The sequence below is a fragment of the Lethenteron reissneri genome, chromosome 54 (assembly GCF_015708825.2).
Source record: "Lethenteron reissneri isolate LAM-NWPU_2019-01 chromosome 54, ASM1570882v1, whole genome shotgun sequence".
Classification (NCBI taxonomy): domain Eukaryota; kingdom Metazoa; phylum Chordata; class Hyperoartia; order Petromyzontiformes; family Petromyzontidae; genus Lethenteron; species Lethenteron reissneri.
Genome location: NC_083832.1, coordinates 5,066,471 through 5,079,207, shown reverse-complemented (window position 1 = coordinate 5,079,207; position 12,737 = coordinate 5,066,471). Strand labels below are relative to the sequence as shown.

At 52.4% G+C, this 12,737-nt stretch overlaps 1 protein-coding gene across 2 annotated transcripts in view; it reads left to right on the top strand.

Moving 5' to 3' along the window:
- LOC133356573 (endothelial transcription factor GATA-2-like) overlaps positions 1 to 12,737 on the top strand; it is an 82,964-nt gene that overhangs the window by 47,824 nt on the left and 22,403 nt on the right. For both annotated transcript variants that reach the window (XM_061574161.1, XM_061574160.1), the window contains exons 2-3: positions 1,462 to 1,785; positions 10,722 to 11,357. In XM_061574161.1, coding sequence (XP_061430145.1) covers positions 1,497 to 1,785; positions 10,722 to 11,357 — 925 coding nt within the window. In that variant the 5' untranslated portion in view covers positions 1,462 to 1,496. The remainder of the gene's footprint in view (positions 1 to 1,461; positions 1,786 to 10,721; positions 11,358 to 12,737) is intronic.

Genomic DNA, 12,737 nt, shown 5'->3' with positions numbered 1-12,737 from the left:
AAAGGGGGGCTCAATGCCAACCGTGCTGACACCACGGAGACCCATAGACTCACACATAGAGACCCATAGACTCACACAGTGAAGCCCATAGACTCACACATAGAGACCCTTAGACTCACACATAGAGGCCCATAGACTCACACATAGAGACCATTAGACGCACACAGAGGCCCATAGACTCACACATAGAGGCCCATAGACTCACACATAGAGACCCATAGACTCACACATAGAGACTCATAGACTTGCATAGAGACTCGTATATTCAAACATAGAGACGCATAGACTCACACATAGAGACACATTTCCACACAAAGAGACCCATAGACTCACACATAGAGGCCCATAGACTCACACATAGAGGCCCATAAACTTGCATAGAGACTCGTATATTCAAACATAGAGACGCATAGACTCACACATAGAGACACATTTCCACACAAAGAGACCTATAGACTCACACATAGAGGCCCATAAACTCACACATAGAGACCCATAGACTTGCATAGAGACTCGTATATTCAAACATAGAGATGCATAGACTCACACATAGAGACCCATTTCCACACAAAGAGACCCATAGACTCACACATAGAGACCCATAGACTTGCATAGAGACTCGTATACTCAAACAAAGAGACCCATATACACACATAGAGACCCATAAACTCACATAGAGACCCATAAACTCACACAAAGAGACCCATAGATGTACACAGAGACCCATATACTTACATAGATACCCATATAGTTACAAAGATACCCATAAACTCACGCATAGAGACCCATCGACTTACATAGAGACTCGTATACTCACACATAGAGACCCATAGACTCACATCGTGACCCGTAAACACACATAAAGACCCATAAACTCACACATAGAGACCCATAAACTCACACATAGAGACCCATAGACGTACATAGAGACCCATATACTTACATAGATACCCATATAGTTACATAGTGACCCGTAAACTCACTCAGAGACCCTACACTCCCAGAGACTACGCTGTGAACCTGGCCAGCCTAAGTTTGATACTCGGCCACGGCCAACATCAGTGGCGAGTGATATCCGACGACCCCTGAGCACCCCCTCTGGACGCGCACTTCACCGGCAGGGTGAAGTATGGTCAAACAGCCCACGTGACCGATGCGGAGTGGGGAGACCTTCACCCAGCAGTGGATTGACAAAGCGATCGTGGAAGAATTAAATTGTTATATTCTTATTTTGCTTTCGCAGCTCATGTCCGTTTCTCACCTGTGTTTCTCTCTCTCTCCCACTTACCTCATTCCCGATCTTCCCCGATGCCACCACGACTACCACCACCAAACTACCATCAATACGACCACCACCACCGCTATAAACACCACCACCATGGACACGTGCTGACACCACGACCACCATCACCATAATCACCATTGTCACCTCCACCACCTCCACCACCCTCCTCCTTGCAGAAGCGCTGGCATAGACCTCCTCCACCGCCGTCGCGATGGAAGGGAGCGTCGAGCAGGGTGGCCGGTGGCTCGGACACCCGCACGGGCCCTCTGCGACGCTCGCCCCGGGCCAGCACCACCACCACCACGGCCACCACCACGGCGTGGAGTCCAACCTAGGCCACGGCGGCTACGGGCCTGAGTCCGGGGCGGCCGGGCAGCTCATGCCGGCCGACGAGTTGGACGCCTTCCTCAACCACCTGGACGGCCCCGGGGCCCCCGTGCAGGGGCCCTACTACGTCGCGGGGCCCGGCGCTCGCCTCCACGGCTACCGGCAGGCCCACGGTACGCTGGTGGGCGAGCCACGGTGGCTAGGAGATGTTGACTAACTCGCCTGGTGTGCAGGAGGGTCGTGGGTTCGATCTCGACCCTGAAGATGCCTGCTGTGAATTGAGTCTGCGTCTGTCTCATCATCATCATCATCACGGTGGCTAGGAGATGTTAGCTACCTCGCCTGGTGTGCAGGAGGGTCGTGGGTTCGACCTCGACCCTGATGATGCCTCCTGTGAATTGAGTCTGCGTCTGTCTCATCATCATCACGGTGGCTAGGAGATGTTAGCTACCTCGCCTGGTGTGCAGGAGGGTCGTGGGTTCGATCTCGACCCTGAAGATGCCTGCTGTGAATTGAGTCTGCGTCTGTCTCATCATCATCATCATCACCACGGTGACTGGGAGATGTTAGCTACCTCGCCTGGTGTGCAGGAGGGTCGTGGGTTCGACCTCGACCCTGATGATGCCTCCTGTGAATTGAGTCTGCGTCTGTCTCATCATCATCACGGTGGCTAGGAGATGTTAGCTACCTCGCCTGGTGTGCAGGAGGGTCGTGGGTTCGATCTCGACCCTGAAGATGCCTGCTGTGAATTGAGTCTGCGTCTGTCTCATCATCATCATCATCACCACGGTGACTGGGAGATGTTAGCTACCTCGCCTGGTGTGCAGGAGGGTCGTGGGTTCGACCTCGACCCTGATGATGCCTCCTGTGAATTGAGTCTGCGTCTGTCTCATCATCATCACGGTGGCTAGGAGATGTTAGCTACCTCGCCTGGTGTGCAGTAGGGTCGTGGGTTCGATCCCGACCCTGAAGATGCCTGCTGTGAATTGAGTCTGCGTCTGTCTCATCATCATCATCACGGTGGCTGGGAGATGTTAGCTACCTCGCCTGGTGTGCAGGAGGGTCGTGGGTTCGATCTCGACCCTGAAGATGCCTGCTGTGAATTGAGTCTGCGTCTGTCTCATCATCATCATCATCACGGTGGCTAGGAGATGTTAGCTACCTCGCCTGGTGTACAGGAGGGTCGTGCGTTTTATCACGACCCTGATGCCTGCTGTATATTTGGAGTTTGCGTCTCTCTCTCTCTCATCATCACGGTGGCTAGGAGATGTTAACTACCTCGCCTGGTATACAGGAGGTCGTGGATTCGATCTCGGCCCCGATGCCTGTTGTATATTTGGAGTTTGCGTGTCTCTCTCATCATCATTATCACGGTGGCTAGGAGATGTTAACAACCTCGCCTGGTATACAGGAGGTCGTGGGTTAGATCTCGGCCCCGATGCCTGTTGTATATTTGGAGTTTGCGTCTCTCTCTCTCTCATCATCACGGTGGCTAGGAGATGTTAACTACCTCGCCTGGTGTACAGGAGGTCGTGGGTTCGATCTCGGCCCCGATGCCTGTTGTATATTTGGAGTTTGCGTGTCTCTCTCATCATAATTATCACGGTGGCTAGGAGATGTTAACGACCTCGCCTGGTATACAGGAGGTCGTGGGTTCGATCTCGGCCCCGATGCCTGTTGTATATTTGGAGTTTGCGTGTCTCTCTCATCATCATCATCACGGTGGCTAGGAGATGTTAACTACCTCGCCTGGTATACAGGAGGTCGCGGGTTTGATCCCGACCCTGACGCCTGCTGTATATTTGGAGTTTGCGTGTCTCTCTCTCTCATCATCATTATCACGGTGGCTAGGAGATGTTAACGACCTCGCCTGGTATACAGGAGGTCGTGGGTTAGATCTCGGCCCTGATGCCTGTTGTATTTGGAGTTTGCGTGTCTCTCTCTCTCATCATCATCACGGTGGCTAGGAGATGTTAACTACCTCGCCTGGTGTACAGGAGGACGTGGGTTCGATCCCAACCCTCACATCTGCTGCTGTATATTTGGAGGTTGTGGTGTCTCTCTCTCTCCCCGTGGTCGCGTGGATTTTTCTCCAGGTCCTCCGGTTTTTCCTATCCCCAGTTAGAATCGACAACACTCGCTCGGAGTATTTGGCTGCTGTAAATTTCTACTCGATGATAAGCCGCCACTTCGTTGAGCAATAATTTGTGATGGCCAGATCGCTTCTCAAAAACAGCTAAATATCTCAGTGGGGCCTTAACCTGGTAAAAAATATAAATTAATAGTCGTAATACGTTCTCTGTATGTGCTTCCCACGTGACACCGTCACCTCCTGGATCATGATCTCATCCCCGTCTCTCTCTCTCTCTCGTATCGGAGGGAGCGAGCGTGCGCGTCGTTCTTAATGCGCGCACGGACGGAGCTTGGGGTGGCATTCACGCCGGCTGACAAACACGCATCCGCGGGCGTTTCAGGGTGGGATGAGGCTCCGGGAGCGATCATCGGCGTGACACGCGCTCAGACGCAGAGCGCGCGAGCTCGAAGGCTGCGTCTGAGGACGTCCCGCGCGGTTGCGCGGGACGTCACATACAAGACCGCCTGCCTCTGCCACAATGCCTTCATATCCGCCTGCCCGCCGTAGCTTTCTTCATTATTCACAACTTGCAGCTCAGCACACGGCAGATGCCTGCGCAGCGCGACTACTCACGACCTCCTCTTGATACCAAGATCCAGGATGGTCATCGTGTCTATGCGCCGTTTTTCGGTGGCAGCCCCAACAGTCTGGAACGATATCCCTCTGCACATTCGCAGCATCACCTCAATCGCCTCCTTCAAGAGAGATTTAAAAACTCACCTCTACAATCACGTGCTTTTGAGCGACTCTGAGCTTGGCTCCGCGCCTCTGAGTTGCGGCCACTACGTCTGTAAATTTGCGCGCGTTACAAATTGAACAATTATTATTATCATCCCGCGCGAGCTCTTGAGTCACGTGGGACAAAGTAATCGACTGCGTCCCCCTAACACCACCACCAACAACAACTAGCCCACCCTCATCTGCTTTGGGTCTTTCGGTAAAGTCACGTAGATAGGTTCCAAGAAAATAACAAAAAAATAACAAAAAACGACGACGTTTCGATCGCAAATGTTGCGATCGAAACGTCCGCTGAGTTTGGCTGGCCAGAATACCCCACAAAGTGGACAATTGGTTAAGATATTCACGTTCATTATTCAGACGGTGATTTCTCAGAACCACCACGTCGGGTCAGGCAAGGGGGGGGGGGGGGGGCTCCTCTGTTTGGAACTAAATTCAACAAAAGGGGGCAGTACAGTCGCCAACAAAGTCTGAGAACCGCTGCTGAATAAGCGCAGAGCCACGTTGTGAATGCGGAGTTCGAACTCCCGGCGAAGACAACGAGAAACAGCGGCCGCCCCAAGCCGTGTGAGTGGAACAGGGGGATGCGAGAAGAGAGAAGGTGGAGGTAGGCAAGGAATTTTTTTTTTGTTCCACCAGGTAAGGGGCCGTCCATAAATGACGTCACGCACCTAGGGGGGGTCAGACATTTGTGACGATGTGTGACGAGGGGGGGGGGTGGGTTTGAGAAATGTGACGTCACATCAAAATGCGCAACTTTAAATAAATATACACAACACGTTCTACTTACTTAAATATACTTTTTTATATAAATGTTTCTCCTACAACATCAGAGTGCAGCGCCACATTAAATACGCACTACAACGGCAATAGTTTAAAGCGATTTGAAGCATGTTTTATTTTTTGGGGGGTGGGGGGGGGGCAGAGCTTTGTGACGTCATATTTGAGGGGGGGGGGGGTCTGACTATTTGTGACGCCGTGTGACGAAGGGGGGGGGGGCAAAAATCGTCCAAAATCGCGTGACGTCATTTATGGCCGGCCCCTAAGGCCCCACTGAGCTCATATGTGACCCTTTGTCAGAAGCGACCTGGCTTTCACAAATTCGAAGTCAACGAAGTGTGACATCATCAATATCATCACGTGGAAATGTACAGCGGTAGCCAAATTCCCTAAACGCACTTTGATTCTAAATGTGGAGGGGAGAACTGGAGGACCCGGAACCCATGCGACCAACGGGGAGAGAGATGTCCGAACTCCAAATTTGCAGGCCTCGGGGAGGAGATTGAACCCGGGCGAGGTAGTTGACATCTCGCCGGTAGCGATGTGACAACAACAACAGCAGCAGCCATCTTGGGCGGGAGGGTGGCAGCAGGTGTAACCATCAGTGCCTCCCCCCCACCCCTCCAATATTCAAATATGTTCAGAATGTCCCCCCCCCCCCCTTCAATATATTGCTATAAAATAGATGTCTGTTTATATGATTGTGGTTATGGTTGTACTTTTTTTATCCCTAATCTCTGCCATTACATACAATGAGACAAGAAAAGGTAAAAAAAGAAAAAAACAGAGGCATGTAATACAATACACTATTAGACATTATTGTAAATAAATAAAATCCATCCTATGAGTTAGTGAATTTTTTACTATTTTAGGCAGGAAATGGCAGGAAATTCGTTTTCAAATTTACATTTTTTTCTGGGGGGGGGGGGGACCCCCAGACCCTCTGAAAGATTTGGTCCCCCCCAATGTTGACTCCATAGCTGCGGCTTTGCCTCACAGCAATAAGGGGCCGGGGTCTGATTGCCCAGCTCGGTCGCCTTGCAGTGCGGAGTTTGTTTTGTTCTCCCCCTGTTCTGCCTGCGTTGTCTCTGTGTTCTCTGATGTCCTCCTCGAGCTAAAAACAAACAACAACAACAACGACATTGTAACTGATATCGGCTAAAACATCCCAAAGTAGCAGCTGGTCCCTCCTGAAAGAAAACGCGTCGTTTTCCTGGCTAAATGTCATCGTATTATGTTAGGATAAAAGTTTCCGGCTGGCCGGCATGTCGTGGGGGTGGTGGGGGGGGGGGTGCCACGGTGGCGAGATGTTAACAACCTCGCCTGGTATACAGGAGGTCATGGGCTCAATCCCGACCCTGACGCCTGCTGTATATTTATTAGTAATGAATTGGCATATTCTGTTTACATGACAAACCTTACTAATTGGCTGTGTCAGGTTGTGGCGGGTTTAACGACACGTTTATACGTATGCAATCTAACCCCAAAAAACCTGCATTATGGATATTTGTCGAAAAAGTTTATGTGTTAAACTGTATATTTGGAGTTTGTCTCTCTCCGCATGGTAGCATGGATGTTTTTCTCTGGGTCCTCTGCTTTTTTCCGACACGTTAAATTTTTTTTTGAAAAATGTAGAGGGATTGTAAATGTTGTGGCTTGGCTCTCCAACACACCGGTGTGCTGTACTAGTAAGGAATTTGCATGTTCTGTTTACGTGACAAAACTTACTAGTTGGGTGATAAGCCACTTCGTTGAGCTATCATTTGTGGCCAGGTCATTTCTGAAAAGCAGCTATACAGCTCAGTGGCGCCTTACCTGGTAAAATAATAAGTATAACCCGTAAAAACAAAGTTTTTCACTATAAATCCTTTATATGCGTGGCAGCGAACTTAATATAAAGGATTTAAAAATATATTCGCATGTGAAGGACGCGGGGATCGATCCCGCGACCTTTGGCATGGGAAGCGAGGGCGCTACCAACTGCGCTACTCTGCCACGGCCTGTGGAGGGGTTACGCTCTGGGTTCTTATACTGTGACGTTCAGCCAAAGCGATGAATGAGTTCTATTTGAATATATGTAAAATAATTTTTTTTTGCCTAAAAAGTGTCATATTTTGGGAATTTTTTTTCACGAACATTAATTGTCTGGCACAACGAGTCTGTGTGGTAAATGTCAGCTCGATTGGATCACGGGAAGTGGGTTAAAAAAACGACCGAAAGATTTGCACGGTCGTAAGCAAGCAAGCACGCAAGCAAGCAAGCATGCGAACTTAATATAAAGGATTTAAAAATTAAACTTTTATTTTAGTTTTTTTTCAGTGGGCGAGCAGGTGGGCAAGTGACGTCATGTGGTGATTTCACCATCCACACCTCCCCCCACCCCCGTGTCTACCCTCCGCCCCCACTGAGTATCCGACACATTTTTGCGGAAAGTGACAAAAAGAGGCATTTTTTTTCGAATTCGATCAACGTGGCCGCAATGCGCTGTGGTGAAAACGAAGACAGTGTTAGTCCTGAATGATTAACGTCACGAAGCAACAGTCCTTAAAGAGCCACCGCATGCTGCTTCGGAGCTGCAGGTTGTCGACCCTTGGGCTAGTCCATCCTGCTGCTACTCTCTGCCCTGCCTCCCAGCTATGACCAGGCCTACCCTTAGCCCTATCACTAGCCATTACTACACCGAGCACTACCCATACTGCTCCTTCATCCACAGCTCCCTCCTTCATCCACAGCTCGCTCCTTCATGCACAGCTCGCTCCTTCATCCACAGCTCGCTCCTTCATACACAACTCCCTCCTTCATCCACAGCTCCCTCCATCCTCAGCTCCTTCCTTCATTCTCAGCTCCCTCCATCCACAGCTCCCTCCTTCATGCACAGCTCGCTCCTTCATCCACAGCTCGCTCCTTCATCCACAACTCCCTCCATCCACAACTCCCTCCTTCATTCTCAGCTCACTCTTTCATCCACAGCTCCCTCCTTCATTCTCAGCTCACTCTTTCATCCACAGCTCCCTCCATCCACAGCTCGCTCTTTCATCCACAGCTCGTTCCTTCATCCACAGCTTGCTCCTCCATCCACAGCTCCCTCCTTCATCCACAGCTCCCTCCATCCACAGCTCCCTCCTTCATCCACAGCTCCCTCCATCCACAGCTCCCTCCTTCATCCACAGCTCCCTCCATCCACAGCTCCCTCCTTCATCCACAGCTCCCTCCATCCACAGCTCCCTCCTTCATCCACAGCTCCCTCCATCCACAGCTCCCTCCTTCATCCACAGCTCCCTCCATCCACAGCTCCCTCCATCCACAGCTCCCTCCATCCACAGCTCCTTCCTTCATTCACAGCTCCCTCCATCCACAGCTCCCTCCATCCACAGCTCCCTCCATCCACAGCTCCCTCCTTCATCCACAGCTCCCTCCTTCATCCACAGCTCCCTCCATCCACAGCTCCCTCCTTCATCCACAGCTCCCTCCATCCACAGCTCCCTCCTTCATCCACAGCTCCCTCCATCCACAGCTCCCTCCATCCACAGCTCCTTCCTTCATTCACAGCTCCCTCCATCCACAGCTCCCTCCATCCACAGCTCCCTCCATCCACAGCTCCCTCCATCCACAGCTCCTTCCTTCATTCACAGCTCCCTCCATCCACAGCTTCCTCCATCCACAGCTCCTTCCATCCACAGCTCCCTCCTTCATCCACAGCTCGCTCCTTCATGCACAGCTCGCTCCTTCATCCACAGCTCGCTCCTTCATACACAACTCCCTCCTTCATCCACAGCTCCCTCCATCCTCAGCTCCTTCCTTCATTCTCAGCTCCCTCCATCCACAGCTCCCTCCTTCATGCACAGCTCGCTCCTTCATCCACAGCTCGCTCCTTCATCCACAACTCCCTCCATCCACAACTCCCTCCTTCATTCTCAGCTCACTCTTTCATCCACAGCTCCCTCCTTCATTCTCAGCTCACTCTTTCATCCACAGCTCCCTCCATCCACAGCTCGCTCTTTCATCCACAGCTCGTTCCTTCATCCACAGCTTGCTCCTCCATCCACAGCTCCCTCCTTCATCCACAGCTCCCTCCATCCACAGCTCCCTCCTTCATCCACAGCTCCCTCCATCCACAGCTCCCTCCTTCATCCACAGCTCCCTCCATCCACAGCTCCCTCCTTCATCCACAGCTCCCTCCATCCACAGCTCCCTCCTTCATCCACAGCTCCCTCCATCCACAGCTCCCTCCTTCATCCACAGCTCCCTCCATCCACAGCTCCCTCCATCCACAGCTCCCTCCATCCACAGCTCCTTCCTTCATTCACAGCTCCCTCCATCCACAGCTCCCTCCATCCACAGCTCCCTCCATCCACAGCTCCCTCCATCCACAGCTCCCTCCTTCATCCACAGCTCCCTCCTTCATCCACAGCTCCCTCCATCTACAGCTCCCTCCTTCATCCACAGCTCCCTCCATCCACAGCTCCCTCCTTCATCCACAGCTCCCTCCATCCACAGCTCCCTCCATCCACAGCTCCTTCCTTCATTCACAGCTCCCTCCATCCACAGCTCCCTCCATCCACAGCTCCCTCCATCCACAGCTCCCTCCATCCACAGCTCCTTCCTTCATTCACAGCTCCCTCCATCCACAGCTTCCTCCATCCACAGCTCCTTCCATCCACAGCTCCTTCCTTCATTCACAGCTCCCTCCATCCACAGTTCCCTCCTCCATCCACAGCTCCCTCCATCCACAGCTCCTTCCTTCATTCACAGCTCCCTCCATCCACAGCTTCCTCCATCCACAGCTCCCTCCATCCACAGCTCCTTCCTTCATTCACAGCTTCCTCCATCCACAGCTCCCTCCATCCACAGCTCCCTCCATCCACAGCTCCCTCCATCCACAGCTCCCTCCTTCAACTACAGCCCTCTCCTCTCGTCCTTCCCCCTCCGACGTCCGCCAATATCCGCACGGTCCCCTCTCCCATTTCCTCCTCCTCCCCTCATCCTTGTCACGTCATTCTCAGCCACCAATCACACATCGCCACATCTCGGACTATGTCTTCTCATCTCCAGCCACCAATCATATATCGTGCATGACCTGGTTAGATAAAAAAAAAAGTAGGTTCGTTTTATTAGTAAAAAATTGAAAGTGATTTATTTACCTTTCCTATACTTCACACTGCTATTGTGTTTTTTTGTATTGTTTGTTGTTGTAACGTTTTGACCCCGTGCCCCTACCGGACATCTGCGAAAAAAGCTTAGTAGCTCATCGGATTCCTCCTGCAGTATAAATAAATATTCCAATTCTGATACGGCGCGGTTACTCCCGGTAAAGTAGGTGCACTGGGATTGACATCAGTGTGTAAAGTACGGGGGGGGGGGGCGGGTAAGGTGGGGGGAATGAACACCAATGTTGTGGGGACCATTACCGGCGGAAATTCTCACCACTGCCCCCCCGCCCCCCCACCCTTTCTGCAGGTGCCCAGGTATGCCGTCCGCACCTGCTCGCTAGCCACCCGGCGCTGCCCTGGCTCGACAGCGGCAAGGCTCTGGGCGGGCACGCCTCTCACGGCCCGCCGGCGTGGGCCCTCCACCACGCGGCCCAAGCGGCTCACGCGGCCCACGCGGCCCACCAGGCCCACCACCACCAGCACCACCACCACCACCCCGGCGGACCGGTGAGCGCGCCGTACCACGCGGCAAGCCCCGCGGCCCACCACCATCTCTTCGGCTTCCCGCCCACGCCGCCCAAGGACCCCGGGACGCCGGAGGCAGCGCCGGGGCAGGAGAAGGACGGCGGCGGCGGTGGCGGCGGCGGCGGTGGCGGCGGTGGCGGCCAGAAGGGCGTCCACTTTGGCCTCATGACGGCTGCCGAACAGCAGGGAATGAAGATGGAGAACTGCAGCCCGTCGCGGGGAGGGGAGCAGAGCGGCGGTGGAGGCGGTGGAAGCGTGCCAGCCACCACGACGCACCACCCCATCCCCATGTACCCGCCGTACCTGGGCGCTGGCGGGCAGGATTACGGGCCGGCCCTCTACTCGCACGCCGGCCTCCTTGGCAGCTCCAACTCCAGCTTCACGCCCAAGCACAAGAACAAGGCCCGCACGGCCACAGGTACGCAGAGCGAGCCACGGTTGCGAGATGTTAACTATCTTGTTATGTATACAGGAGGTCGTGGGTTCGATCCTGACTTTGATGATGCCTGTATATTTGGAGTTTGAATATTCTCTCTCCCCGTGGTGGTTGCGTGGATTTTTATCCAGGTCCTCCGTTTCCCTCCTCATTTAAAATCAACATCACGCGTTTAGAGTATTTGGCCGCTATAAATATCCACGTGATGATACGCCACTACGTTGCGCTTTGATTTGTGATGGCCGTTGTCACTTCTGAACAAAGAGTTATGTTACACCTCAGTGGAGCCTTACCTGGTAACATGAAAAATTATTTAAATAGTTTTGGTTTAGCTACGGCCAACGCGATGTAATCGCCTAGTTGGTCTAGCGGCCAGAGCCTCTAGCCGTGGTGTTACATGACCACGCCTCCCTTTCCCCACTGCCTAATTTGCCGAGCCGATCCAGAACGAAAGGCGTCATACGTTGACCGTGCAGAGATGTCCAAAATAATTTAGGCTCAGGGCAAAGCAGGACCAAGGGGGCAGGGGGCTACCATTGCACGTGACGCTAGTCAAGCGCTCACTGTGGACGACGGAGCGTCACCACATCTTCGCCTTACACGCGTCCCATTAACACGGTTGGCAACATACGGTGCGAAAGAAGTTCAACATACGTATAGATATCTCGACGCGTCCATTGACGCACGACGCAAGGCGGCAATGGCTCGGCTTCTGTGGTGGCAAAAACGGAAGTGCTGCCACCGCTTCACACTCATCCCAGAATGCACCACCGCGGCACGCCGTGTGATCGCCTGCTGGCGGTGTGTCAATGGCCCTGCGTGCTACAGTAGAGCTGCATCACAGCTGTCTGCTCCTCGGATAATCAAGAGTCTGGAGAATACGGTGTCTCCAAGTGGATAGGTCAAATGTTGTTTATGGAAATGAGACAGTGGAGAGGGAGGGGTCCTGCGATGGGGCGGAGGGGGCCAGTGCTCGAAATCCTACTCCAGGCCTGAACCAGTGGTTGGAAATTCCACATTCCTATGGCTAGGAGGTGAGTCAACAGAACGACCACTCACGATGGAGGATTTTCGGGTTAGATCACGTACATCTACGCGATCTAACCCAGAAAATCTCTATTATGGATGATATTGGTCGCGAAAGTCTACGTGTTAAACAGATCGATCACTCCATCTTCTTGGTTCTTTCGGTAAAGTCACGTAGAAGGGAAGCAATAAAATAATAAAAATAAAACATAATAAAATAAAATAATTCTCACGACGTTTCGGCCACAACGCTTGCGTCTCACGACGTTTCGGCCACAACGCTTGCGTTGTGGCCGAAACGTCGTGAGAATTATTTTATTTTATTATGTTTTATTT